The sequence below is a fragment of the Aspergillus novofumigatus genome (genome assembly GCF_002847465.1).
Source record: "Aspergillus novofumigatus IBT 16806 chromosome Unknown P174scaffold_8, whole genome shotgun sequence".
Classification (NCBI taxonomy): Eukaryota; Fungi; Ascomycota; class Eurotiomycetes; order Eurotiales; family Aspergillaceae; genus Aspergillus; species Aspergillus novofumigatus.
In genome coordinates, this window is record NW_020194281.1 from 209677 (window position 1) to 222391 (window position 12715).

Consider the following 12715-nt stretch of genomic DNA (forward strand, 5'->3'; position numbering starts at 1 on the left):
TAACCGTGGCATGACCTGTATCCACCTAATACCTGAGGTACTGTGGGGTATCCTCCAATCTCTCTTCCTCATTTCACTTTACACTTTAGGTGCATTTATGGTACGATCTAGGTACACTAGTTGTTACGCCTGACCGCCTTCTTTGCCCTGCTTCGATATCTTCGAATGAGACCTGCTTATGTAAGATGCCAAGTAAAGAACTAGACCAAAGTGTGGGTCAGGTGGTATATGTCACGTGCAAGTGGATCAGGCTTGTACAAAGTGATTTTTCTTTGTAATGAGCGGTAACCAGACAACTTACATTTCACTACCATCTCTCACTCTCAACAAACTCTCCTCCTTCACTGTCGTCGCTCATCAGCGTGTGGATTTCAATTTCATAATAAGAGGTCTTACTATTTTCTTCTTCGACTCTTCAGAGCATACGATCTTGATGCCCGCGGTGATGACCGACTCCGATCCCAGAAAGAAGTGCTGTGGGACTGATTGCGACAATGAAGCGGGGACCTTACAATGTCCGACCTGTCTGAAGCTGGGTGTCAAAGGCAGTTACTTCTGCTCTCAAGAGTGCTTCAAAAAGAATTGGGTAGGTGACATCCATGCGGACCTCCCATCGCTGAGCAACTAATATTAATTATATCCAGACCACACACAAGGCGTTGATGCACAAAACACAAAATGGTAACCGCCTTTCCCCGGGCGGCGCACAACCCGAAGACTGGTTCGCTAATCGCGCCACAGCTACCGGACTTTACAACCCTTTTCCAACATACCCATTCACTGGTTCGGTCAGACCCGTATATCCACTCTCCCCGCGCCGATCGGTCCCCAAATCAATCAAGCGTCCCGACTGGGCCGAGACTGGCATTCCAAAGCGGGAGATGCGTTTGAGCAGGTCAAAATGGGATCTCTTGGATGCAAAGGGTCAGCAGGCCATGCGCAAGGTGTGCCGGTTGGCTCGCGAAGTCCTCGACATCACTGCCGCCGCGGTTAAGCCCGGCGTGACCACAGACTACTTGGATGAAATCTGCCACAATGCTTGCATCGAGCGAGATGTAAGTTGACATCCACTCCTGTGGAGAACACGTTATTTTGTTATTTGCTAAAACGTGAGGCAGTCATATCCTTCTCCACTCAACTACAACCACTTTCCCAAGTCAATATGTACTTCTCCGAATGAGGTTGTATGCCACGGCATCCCTGATCAGCGAGTTCTTCTCGATGGCGACATTCTCAACCTCGATGTCTCTCTGTACCACGGTGGATATCATGCCGACTTGAACGAGACCTACTATGTTGGTGACAAGGCCAAGGCGGATCCGGACTCGGTCAGACTCGTTGAAACGACGCGGGAGGCCTTGGACATGGCTATTGAGATCGTCAAACCAGGTGTGCCGATTCGAGAATTTGGCAAGATTATCGAGAAGCACGCAACCTCGAGGGGCCTGGTTGTCATTAAGACTTGGGGCGGCCACGGTATCAACTCGGAATTTCACCCTCCTCCCTGGATCCCCCACTACGGAAAGAACAAGGCTGTGGGAACATGCAAACCCGGGATGACATTCACCATTGAACCGATCCTAGCTTTGGGCGGCAACCGAGAAAAGTATTGGCCAGATGACTGGACAAATGTGACGGTGGATGGGAAGCGGACGGCACAATTCGGTGCGTATGGTCCCTTTCAGTTGCAAGGCTCTATATACTGACGTGGAACACGGTAGAACATACTCTGCTTGTTACGGAGACAGGCGTCGAGGTTTTGACGGCGAGACTGGAGAACTCACCAGGCGGGCCAATTCCCATACCAGAGGTTGCCAACGGAAAGGCCAACGGACTTTCAAATGGAGATGCAAATGGAGAAGTAAAAAACTAAGGATATGGGCGAGTGGAGACCAGTCAGAAGGGCTACTGGATAAGGGATCATTCGCCTGTCAGGTCTACGTAGCACGTGTATCCGAAGTGGCGCAACTTTGTCATTGGAAGGGAGGACAGCCCTCCAGCTTTAATCATGTTTACCCAATCTCGCTTTAAAAGACTTCAAACCCGGTGTATCCGCACTGACCAGTGTCCCTGTCCACTCTTCTGTGCCGCCTTTGCGACAATTGACCTTCACCTCACCTCTTCCAAGCAGAATGGGATGGCAATTTACATACATGTTCTCATATCCGCCATCCTTCGTGATATACGTCTCATGGAAGATACCCACATGGCCAGGGTGATGCTGGTTATAGTACGCCCAAGTCTCCTTATGTAGCGGTTCGTGGGCAAATTTATGAATACTTTCGACGTCTTTGAAGAAATACTTTATCAGGGTGGTGTTATTGGAGCTGCGCTCGCTGCCTCGCCAGGTTTGAACCGCCAGCAGGCCCAGCTCGTCCTTGCGGCGGAGTATATCCTGTTGCATGGCCATGAACTTGTTCGAGATTTCGAGCATGTGCGGCGCAAAGATCCCCAGGGGGTGATTGTATTGTATTCCAAGGTGGAACACTACCACGGAGCCCTTGCCTGGCTCCGGGCCGTATTTTCCATCTTGGCCTGGGATTTGCGCGGTGGTTCTTCCGGGAACGACGTCGGCCATGAAAGGATTTGTTTTCGGCTGGAAGTAGTTTTGGATCGTGGTGAGAATGGATATGAGGAGGATAGTTGCACATGGGATGGCGGCATAGCGGAGGGGGAGGATGGCGCAGAGGATGATCTGCAGAAGAGCACCGATGCAAAGGAGCGTGCCGAGACTGAATTGATTTGGGAGGACAAACTGTTGATGATGAAGTTAGCAGTTCCCTTTCAAATCCAGATATCTGGAGTATTCATTGAGTGGCTTACGGCGATGGTAGAAGCCGTAAGATGTCGACGTGGCTGTTCTGTGGGTGCGAGAAGGGGCTTCATAGACTGATCCATTGTCGAGTTTGGGTGAGTCGGAGAGAAATTACCATTCACAAGATGTTGGCAAAGAATATATGTATCCTGAAAGCTGATGCATTGCTGCCTAGAGGATATTGTAGTCAGAAGAGAGTGATGACCAACGCTACTTAGTGCGATAGTTATTCTAGCTATATTGGTAAGTACATACTGATTACTCAAGCAGCAAGTCCTGGTACTATTACTGTGAGGGTTATTAAATGCTTCATGGCACCCTACAGTGTATCAGTCTAGAACAGTTATCAATCCAACTGGAATTAATTCTCTCCAATAGTCGTATACATGATAGAGATGTGATTAGTATTCCATCGCTACGTTTTCGGAGTTTTCGGTCCTATTTCCTTTCACGGCTGACCGAATCTACCGAAGACTCCATGTAACTTGCCGAAATGCTGAGGAGCCACGAAGGGCACCACTAGCTAGTTAGTAAGTGCCCCTAGGGCTAAAGAGCGAGAATGCACTCCTAACCACCAACATTCTAGGGACCCCTCTTCGAAAGACCGTGACGCTAAACATGGAAGACGCCAAGGCCCATCTAAAAGAGCATGGCTGGGTCAAGATCCCTGCGGTCCTCTCCAAAGAGGAAGCTAAAGACGCACTCGATCGTCTCTGGCAGGCGAAAGCTGCCTCTGAGGCTCGTGGCGAGGGCACCTTCCAGCCTATCTTGGATCCCAACCCGGCAAACGTGCGCGTCTTTTATCTCCCCGAGTTGGACGCATACTGGCGCGACATGCTCATCAACCCGACCGGGCTAGACTTGGCCAAGTCATTGCTGGGCGATCAGCTGCTGGTCAGCAACTTCTCTGCAAACATTGCTCGTCCTGGCGCGGAGAGCATGGCTCTCCACTCGGACCAGAGCATCGTCCTTCCAGCGCCGTGGTTGGATATCTGGGCAGTCAACGTGATCTGGTGCCTGACGAGGATGACCAAGGAGAACGGCGCAACCTTGTATATCCCCGGTTCAAACAAGTGGACCACCTGGGAGGATGTGCCTGATAACGCACCGGATCTGCTGGTCCCGTTTGAAGCGGATGCGGGCGACATTGTTGTGATTGATGGGCGCCTATGGCACACCTCTGGCTCCAACGTCACCAAGGACGAGGATCGAGCCATTCTCTTTGCATATTACTCTGCGCCTTACATGCGACCTCTGACAAACTGGTCCGCAAAGCTGCCAAAGGAGCTTCAAGAGACGCTTAGTCCGCAGATGAAGGAACTGCTCGCACTAAGCCATATTGGATACGTCGTGAAGGGCGATCTGACTTATATGGCTCAGAAATACGCTTCGAAACAGGTTACAACAGCGGTTAGCGCTTGAGCATAGTATGGAGGAAGAAATTGTGCATGTACGGATATATCGCAGTTTACCTCCAAGGCAGATTTCAATAATAGTCACGGTTGCAATTTAACTTTAGTCGTAGGGAGCCGTTTTGCTTGCAAATAGATCCGTAGGAACTGATCCATGTGAGCTTTTTAGTGTAATACTTTGGCGGCATTCAGCGCTGGCCTCATATAGCCAGTGGTGCAGGTAGGGCGGAGATGTCCACCGAATTAGTCCGAAGACAAGGAACAAATATAAAGGTGTCGAATTCTCAGGTAGCTTTCGTCCTCTCCGTGCGAAACCTCTCCAATATTGCCATTTCCAGAACTTGCAACTTAGTGAACCTGACACTTCTTGTGAAGTGGGAGTATACCCTCTTCTTTGCCTTCAATCGAACCAGTCATGGTAAAATTGGCTAACGAGCTGTTGGGGAGCCTAGTCCCGCGTGCTACAGAATGTGAGCCAAGATGGCGGCGCGTCTTCAAGTTAGAAGACTTGCCGTGGCTAGGGGATTACCATATAAACAATCAAACCGTTATCCCTACGTCTATGGTTTGCGTGATGGCCCTTGCGGCCGCCATTGATATTAGCAATGGTAAACAAGCAGACAGTATCGAGCTCTCTGACGTTACAATCGGACCACCGATCCTCTTAGAAACATCTCCAGTGGAGATTGAGACCTCGATCACCATAGAACCTGGTAATGATGGAGTTAACTCCATCCAGGCAGATTTCAGTCTCAAGAAGAGCGCCGCGCATGACGAAACCACGGCCACTGTAGCCAGGGGACGGTTACGCATGACTTTCGCAGACCACGAGTCAGAATTATTATCCTCCTCCAGACAAACCAAGCCGTGCGGGTTGAGGCCTGTGAACATCAACCAATTCTATGGTTCCCTCAGCGAAGTAGGCCTGAGATACAGTGGACCTTTCCGAGCTATAACGTCTGCTGAAAGGCGTATGGACTATGCATCCGGTGTCCTTGCGCCGACGATTGAGGAAGCACCAAGTATATCAAGCCTATTTCGCCCAGCCATACTGGAGGCCTGCTTCCAGACACTTTTACTTGCCTTCGCCGCCCCTCGGGATGGTTCATTATGGACGATTTTCGTGCCTACACAGATCGGTCGACTGACGTTATTTCCGAATTCGTCCGTCGGCATCAAAACACCAGCCTCTGTAGCTATCGATACGCACCTATATGAATATACTGCAGGGTATAAAGCAGATTTACCCATGATCAAAGGAGACGCCAGCGTCTACAGTTCAGAGACTGGGCAGTTACAGATACGCCTCGAAGGCCTCACGATGAGCCCCATAGCTCCCTCTACCGAGAGGCAAGACAAACGGCTGTACTTGAAAAAGACATGGCTGCCAGACATTCTCTCACGCCCAGTGCTCGAGCAAGGGAAGCTAGTCTCTTGTTACGAAAGCTTGGGCCTGTCGCACGCTCATACAAGTATACTGGTGGCAACCAGACTGCTCTCGCACCGCTACGCGAAGTTGAAAATTCTCCAGATTGGAGCCTCTTCTATCAAATTGGTACGAGCTTTGTGTCATGAGCTGGGAAACGCCATGGGCTCATACACGATTGCGGATGCATCGGGCAGGGCCATAGAAGATATGAGGCGGAGGTTGATAGTGGACGACTTACCTATCCAGTTCATAGTCCTCGACATTGCAAGGGAGGCTGAAACGTCTGACGAATCAGCCTCCGTTGGGCCAACCGACCTCGGCTCTTTCGACTTGATCATTCTTCTGGGGCCTCCACAGAGGAGTATGCTACCTTGAAATCCGTGCGACCTCTCTTAAAGCCAGGGGGTTTTCTACTGCTGACGGTGACGGCAGCAGACGCCATTACGCCAGAAGCAACAGATACTACCCGCAAGGCAATACACGACACGCTGCCGAGCGTTGGGTTTTCGGGAGTCGATTTATTGCAGAGGGACCCAGAAGGCGATTCGCCTTTTGCGGTCTTGTCACAGGCCGTCGATAATCAAATCAGCTTTCTCAAAGCTCCGCTTGACTCAACACCACCCTTTCCTAGTAGAGGGACGCTTCTTATTATAGGTGGCATCTTGCACAATATTGAACAGCTCATCCAGACGATCCAGAGAAGATTAAGATGTGTCTGGGCTGGGGAGGTCATCATAACTAGGTCCCTGGCCGACTTGAAGACCGTGGACCTTGACCAAATGGAAGCTGTGCTTAGCCTGACCGAGCTGGATCAGTCAGTACTGGAAAGTCTCAGTCGCGATACCTTTGAAGGCCTACATCAACTGTTAAACAAGTCCAAGATAGTCCTGTGGGTCACTTACAGCGCAGGAAATCTAAACCCCCACCAAAGCGGTACAACTGGACTGGTTCGAGCCGTCCAGGCTGAAAACCCGGACAAGGTTCTGCAGCTCCTCGATTTGGATCAGATTGATGGCAACGAGTCTCTTGTGGCGGAGAGCTTCCTGCGGCTTATCGGGGAGTAAGGATGAGGGATGATAGCTCAAATAGGTTGTGGACTGTCGAACCGGAGCTCTCTGTCCAAGGGAGGAGAATTTTCATCCCGAGAGTGCTTTTCGACAAGAAGCGCAACGATCGTCTTAACTGTTTACGTCGGAAAGTGAAAGCAACAGATTCCTTTGAGACACAGTCCGCTCTTGCTCGTCCCATTGATCCTTCCGGTCTTTTCTCGCCGAACAGGACGTATGTTCTCGTCGGTCTGAGTGGGCAGGTGGGCCAATCTATCACCAGATGGATAGTACAGAGTGGTGGGCGCCATGTTGTCATTACAAGCCGGTGCGTACAGACAAGGCTCTGGTAGGGATAGCTACTAACAGTAACAGGAATCCTAACAGGGACGAAACCTGGACAAAAGAGCTAGAAAGTCAAGGTGCCAACATTGTGATCAAGGCAGCTGATGTTACCAACAAGCAAGACATGATTAACCTCCGCAAGCAGATCCTTAGTGCTATGCCCCCATCGGAGGTGTGGCAAACGGCGCAATGCTTCAGTTGAATTGTTCCTTCTCTGATCTGACGTACGACGCCCTACAGGAAGTTCTAAGGCCCAAGGTGGACGGTTCTCTGGTCCTCGATGAGGTATTTTCTTGTGATACTCTTGACTTTTTTCTTTTGTTGTCGTCCATCTCGGCTGTGGTTGGCCAGCCATTCCAAGCCAACTACGATGCGGCTAATAATGCAAGTTTCCGAATCTTCAGGTTCACGAGTCCGGCCACGCTGACAACTTTGTAGTTCATGACCGGCTTGGTGTTGCAGAGACGAGTTCGCAACCTCCCTGCGTCGGTGATCAACCTTGGCCCGATCATAGGGCTCGGATTCATTCAAAATATAGATAGCAGTGGTGGTTCGGAGTCTGTGATTTCTACATTGAGAAGTCTGGATTATATGCTTGTCTCCGAGCGTGAGCTTCATCACATATTGGCCGAAGCGATCCTCATCGGCAAGAGCGATGAGACTCCGGAAATCATCACCGGGTTAGAAACGGTCTCGGACAATTCCGCGCCTTTCTGGCACAAGAGCTTGCTCTTTTCACATATCATATAGGATTTTAGCTGCTCCACTGAACATGGGCTTTGTAACATATTGCAGTTTCATGCCGTCTCCCTTGCTTCAATCGCCTTGTGCTTACCCTTGTTCCTGTTAAAGTACTCCCGAACCTTGGCTCTCGCGACTTGTACAGCCGACGCATCCTCGATTGTACTTGGGACCTCAACACTCCGGTCCAAATCCTCGTAAACCCCATTCTCCACCAACTCCCGAAGCACACGCCGTAATGTCTTGCCGGATCTCGTCTTCGGGATCATGCCTTTGCCCTGTACTATACCTCCCAGCGCGGCGAATGCTCCAACCCGACTCCGTACAAGTGACTGAACTTCTGCCGTGATAGTCGTTGCTGGTATGGCCGAGTCCGGGTGCTCCGACCCAGACAGGGAGATAAATGCGAAGGGGAGTTGGCCCTTGAGCTGGTCAGGGATAGCAACCACACAGGCTTCTGCAACCTGAGGATGTGACGAGATGGCTTCTTCAATTGCGCCTACACGTGTTTATGAAAAGTTAGAATCTGGAACGAGTGTCAAGGGTAGGGTTGGCACTCACCACTTGAGAGTCGATACGCGCTGACGTTCAACACATCATCATTGCGACTCATGACATGAACATAGCCATCCTGATCAACCCAGCCCGCATCACCAGTATCCAGAAACTTGGAGTCAAACCTCTGCAAATAGCTTTTGTAGAATCTCTCCTCGTCTAACCACAGTGTGTTGAAGGCTGTGGGCCCAAGAGGTAGGGCTAGCACAATATTCCCCATCGACCCTTTTGGTACCTCTTCGCCGTGCTCGTCCACGACCCGAACGTCGCATCCTGGCATGGGCTTTCCAGCACTTCCTGGCTTGACTGGAGGAATGTCTAAGCTTTTCGGCACGTCACTTGTCAACCCGAAATGAGGCGCAATCGCGCGGCCGGTGATCGGAGACCCGGCTTCGGTTGACCACCAATTATCGATGACCTGTGCATTCTTCCCGCCGTGCTGATCCAGTAGCTCCTGGTACATAGAGACTAAGGTTGGCTCTGACCGTTCGCCAGCGAGGAACAGTGCTTGCAGTGATCGCAAGCCTCCGCGCGCTCCAATCTCGGACAGCTTTGTATTACTCGGGTCCTCTTGCTTGATCGCCCTCAGCGCTGTTGGCGTCGCGAACATGGTATTCACCTTGTATTCCTCCACAACCTTCCAAAAAGCAGACGTGTCAGGTGTTCCTACCGGCTTGCCTTCGTACAAAACGGTGGCCGCCCCCGCAAGCAACGGCGCATATAGGATATAAGAGTGACCGACCACCCACCCGATATCCGACGCCGCGAACATGACGTCTCTCGGGCCATGAATGTTGAAGATGTACTTGATGGTGAATTGTAGGCCAACCGCATGGCCACCTGAATTGCGCAAGACCCCCTTTGGTGCTCCCGTCGTACCCGAGGTATGCATGATATAGATCGGTTGATCGCTCTGTACGGGCACGCAGTCGGCTTTGAGTCCCCGTGCCCTGGCGTTGGCCACGAGTTCCTGCCACGATGATTGCCCTGCAGTGTTCGTCCTGCGACGGAAGAGAACTCGTTGTATCCAGCGCCATACGTTTTTCCACCAACTAGTGGCAGACCCCTGGAAGTTCCACTGTAATTGGTCGCGCTGCCAGACAATTGTGTGTGAAGGCTTGTGATATGAAAGCTTGATGGCTTCTTTGACGAGTTCTTGGTACCCAATAGGGGGCCTATTCCCAACGATCCCGCACGATGCAGTGAGAAGTACATCAGGTTTGCAAGCCTCGACTCGCTGGGCGACAGCATTGGGCGCAAACCCCCCGAACACGACCGAGTGAATAGCTCCCAGACGATTGACAGCAAGCATGCCAATCAAGGCAGCAGGGATCATGGGCATGTACAACATGACCACATCACCCTTCTTGACCCCCATCTCTCTCAGTACCCCGGCCAGCGTCTCAACCTCCCTGAGGAGCGTGTGATACGTGATTGTCTCCTTTGTATTTGTGACCGGGCTGTCGTAGTAGATGGCCGATTCGTGTCCGTTTCCCGCCGCGACGTGCCTGTCGACGCAATTGTAGCAAGTCGAGATTTCCCCGCCTGGGAACCATTCCCACATCGGGTACGTGGTGCCATCTTGCAGACTCTTCTGGGCTGTCCGGAGTGCAGCGTCGGGTTTTCTGTGCCAGTGGAGGCGCTCGGCCTGGCGTGACCAGAACTCCTCTGGGTTTTGCAGACTCTGGCGAAGAACTTCGTCCTGAAGATAAGGGTGATCCATTGTTGAGAATCTCGTCCACTAATAGAGGAATGGACACAAGGGAAGACCTGCCCCAACTGAATCAATGAACTAAATGATACACTAGATTGTATTGTCTTCTATGAATATTTCGCCCCCAGTCAATGTTCGGTAAACGATACCTAATATGGTGGTCGCCGACATTATCCTCCACTGCCGAAGACCGATCTAGTGGCAGTGATTGCCGGCCCTGGAGCTTTATATGAGATTTTAACAGCGGATAAGGATTCAAGGGAACAATGTGGCGAGGAACTAATGAGTATTTAGATAGATACTGTGTATTTACTCAAACTAATGTAACCATTTCACACAATTACGAGCGCCGAGTTGAATTAAAAGCTCAGGGTGTTCCTCAATGTGCCGCAGTTTATCTATAACTTGGTCCTAGACTGTACTCGGTTTGAGAAGGCTTGCATGGCTAACCTCAGGTATCTGCTCCGACTCGACGCGGCGAAGAAGATCGATGTGGTGCTGACTGCGAGGCTCGACTTTGAACTGGAAGGGAGCCGGGCGATTGACCATGCCCGGGATCGCCTTGAGAGTGACGGGGATCTCGTTGCCTTTGTCATCTCTAGCCTTGCGAACGTTGAAAGCAGCCAGCAGCTGGACCACGGTGATGTAGACACTGGCGTCCGCAAAGTAACGACCAGCACAAGATCTTCGGCCATAACCAAAAGCAACTTCGCTAGGGTCAGGGTTGTTGAAAGGCTCCATGTAGCGCTCCGGCATGAAGACTCGCGGCTCTGGGTACTCTTTGGGATCGTTCAGGAACCACCATAGAGAAGGAAGCAGATAGGAACCTTTAGCGATGAGATATTCTCCGCAGACTATATCTTCCTCGGACTTGTGCGTCAACCCCATGGGTCCTACGGGATTCCATCGCCAGGCTTCCTTGATAATGCCGTCGACGTAAGGCAGGTGGACTCTGTCGTCAAAGTTGGGGAGCCGATCGGAGCCGACAACTCGGTCGATTTCTTCCTGCGCCCTTGTTACAACCTCGGGGAACATGACAAGACCACAGATGACGCTGTGGATGATGGCGACTGTACTGTCGGAGCCGGCGGCATAGAGGCTGACGGCGGTCCACTTGATGGCCTCTTCGTCGGCCGCACTAACATTGATTTTGTTATCCTCCGATTTGGCCATGTGCTTCTCCAGAAGATTGGACACATATGACGGATTGTGGGCTTTGTGTACCATCTGGCGTTTAACAAAATCGTAAGGAAGTTCCGCAGCGGCCTCGTTGATGGCCTTCCATTGTTGCGCAGTCTTCCGGTACGACATGCCGGGGAACCAGTCAGGAAGGTACTTAATCGCAGGAACGGAGTCAACGACCCAAGAGAGAGGCACAAATGCTTGGGACAGGTTTTCCATGGCGTGTTCGACCAACTCGACCAACGGGTCAGGGCTCTTTCGCTCGATGGAGTACCCATAGGTAATTTTCAGGACGATGGCTGCAGCCAAACTATGAACCATGAGACAGTGTAGAAAAGCAAATTACCATGTTGTAGAGCACTTACGTTTTCAAGTGGTCCAAGATGTCGTCAGGCCGATTGAACGTCTGTAGGATGAAACGAATAGATTCTTGCTCCTGGATGGGGCGGAAACCAGCAGAGAGCCCTTTAGTCCCAATCTCCTGGTGCACCATTTTCCGGTGCAGGCGGTACTTGTCGTCGTACTGATGAGTGATGAGAAAGTTCTCGAACCCACATAGCTGAGCAAAGTTGAGCTGGGGTCTCGCGGATGTCTTTTGGGCCTTCTTCCCCATGACCGCGTGCGCAGCGTCCTTGTCATGGAAGATGACGAGCGTTGTCCCCATAACATTGATAGAACTGACGGGACCGTAGGCATCTTTGTGCTTGAACCAGTGCAGATACTCGGGCTCTCCTTTGGAGGGGAGATCAAGGAAATTTCCAATGATTGGCAATGGCTTTGGCCCCGGTGGGACGTTCTGTTTGAGGTTTTTGGTGCGAGTCCGGAACACCAGCACGACCATGAAGGCCGCGAAAGCCACGCAGCTAAGCTGAAGGGTAGATAGTTCGTAGACCATGATGTATGAGCTATCTCAATAATGGGTGGTGGATGTGTCAAGTCTGTGTCCCGGATTTTTCAGGGTTATTTGAGTCCACCATCTACAAGGATTAGCTTACATCCGAATTCCTCAAGGCTCCGAAGTAGCATTAGGGAGCATTGCCGAAAAAAGAAAGCCGAGCAGTGAATTAGGCTCGCTGTAGAAGTCAATCTAGGTTTAGTCGTCATGCCTTTGCGAGCCTGTCTCATCTGTAGTAGCCCTTGTATTGAATGGATTCTTATCTCTGTCCATGGCATGTAAAAGAAAATACTCTGTTTGTTCCCCCGTCTCACTTAAAGCATATTCCGATTGGTTCGGAAAACTTGCGATAACGGCATAAGGCCCTGAAGGAGAAGGTGATTGAAGCTCTAGGAACTCACTATCTGTGCCGTAGTGCTTATTTGGGTGTATTATGCTACTGTCATGGCGTGCTACGGCCAAACGGCACAGTCAGGGTCTGACTGTTCGGATGGCGAAACTCATAATCCCTTCCAAAGGAGTTTGATGACGGGCCGACTGCTATAAGCTATCCTATCAAGCCATCCACAGTTCCAGATAAG

The 12715-nt window shown here is 51.1% G+C and overlaps 6 protein-coding genes across 6 annotated transcripts; 3 read left to right on the forward strand and 3 right to left on the reverse strand.

The window, feature by feature from the left end:
* Positions 1-445: 445 nt before the first annotated feature.
* Positions 446-1873, forward strand: fpaI (putative methionine aminopeptidase, type I; the record flags this gene model as incomplete). Its single annotated transcript, XM_024830273.1, has 5 exons — positions 446-586; positions 645-681; positions 742-1055; positions 1119-1665; positions 1722-1873. The coding sequence occupies 5 exons, from the start codon at positions 446-448 to the stop codon at positions 1871-1873; spliced, it is 1191 nt and encodes a 396-aa protein (XP_024678576.1).
* On the reverse strand, positions 1565-3155 carry fmaE (monooxygenase fmaE). The gene is made up of 3 exons (XM_024823683.1): positions 2824-3155; positions 1722-2755; positions 1565-1665 (listed from the first exon to the last, which is right to left on the reverse strand). The coding sequence occupies exons 1-2, from the start codon at positions 2896-2898 to the stop codon at positions 2003-2005; spliced, it is 828 nt and encodes a 275-aa protein (XP_024678577.1). The 5' UTR covers positions 2899-3155; the 3' UTR covers positions 1565-1665; positions 1722-2002.
* A 211-nt stretch (positions 3156-3366) lies between these two features.
* Positions 3367-4328, forward strand: fmaF (Fe(2+)/2-oxoglutarate-dependent oxygenase fmaF). Its single transcript, XM_024828232.1, has one exon. It carries the CDS (start codon positions 3434-3436, stop codon positions 4235-4237), a length of 804 nt encoding a protein of 267 aa, XP_024678578.1. The 5' UTR covers positions 3367-3433; the 3' UTR covers positions 4238-4328.
* Positions 4329-4549: 221 nt separating this feature from the next.
* Positions 4550-7847, forward strand: Fma-KR (putative PKS-like enzyme). The gene is made up of 6 exons (XM_024828233.1): positions 4550-6017; positions 6170-6716; positions 6737-7030; positions 7078-7199; positions 7220-7389; positions 7486-7847. The coding sequence occupies exons 1-6, from the start codon at positions 4643-4645 to the stop codon at positions 7795-7797; spliced, it is 2820 nt and encodes a 939-aa protein (XP_024678579.1). The 5' UTR covers positions 4550-4642; the 3' UTR covers positions 7798-7847.
* On the reverse strand, positions 7728-10113 carry P174DRAFT_412687 (putative acetate-CoA ligase). Its single transcript, XM_024824317.1, has 2 exons — positions 8350-10113; positions 7728-8287 (listed from the first exon to the last, which is right to left on the reverse strand). Exons 1-2 carry the CDS (start codon positions 10064-10066, stop codon positions 7845-7847), a joined length of 2160 nt encoding a protein of 719 aa, XP_024678580.1. The 5' UTR covers positions 10067-10113; the 3' UTR covers positions 7728-7844.
* A 215-nt stretch (positions 10114-10328) lies between these two features.
* On the reverse strand, positions 10329-12159 carry fmaG (cytochrome P450 monooxygenase fmaG). Its single transcript, XM_024824318.1, has 2 exons — positions 11605-12159; positions 10329-11549 (listed from the first exon to the last, which is right to left on the reverse strand). The coding sequence occupies exons 1-2, from the start codon at positions 12132-12134 to the stop codon at positions 10469-10471; spliced, it is 1611 nt and encodes a 536-aa protein (XP_024678581.1). The 5' UTR covers positions 12135-12159; the 3' UTR covers positions 10329-10468.
* Between the last annotated feature and the right edge of the window lie 556 nt (positions 12160-12715).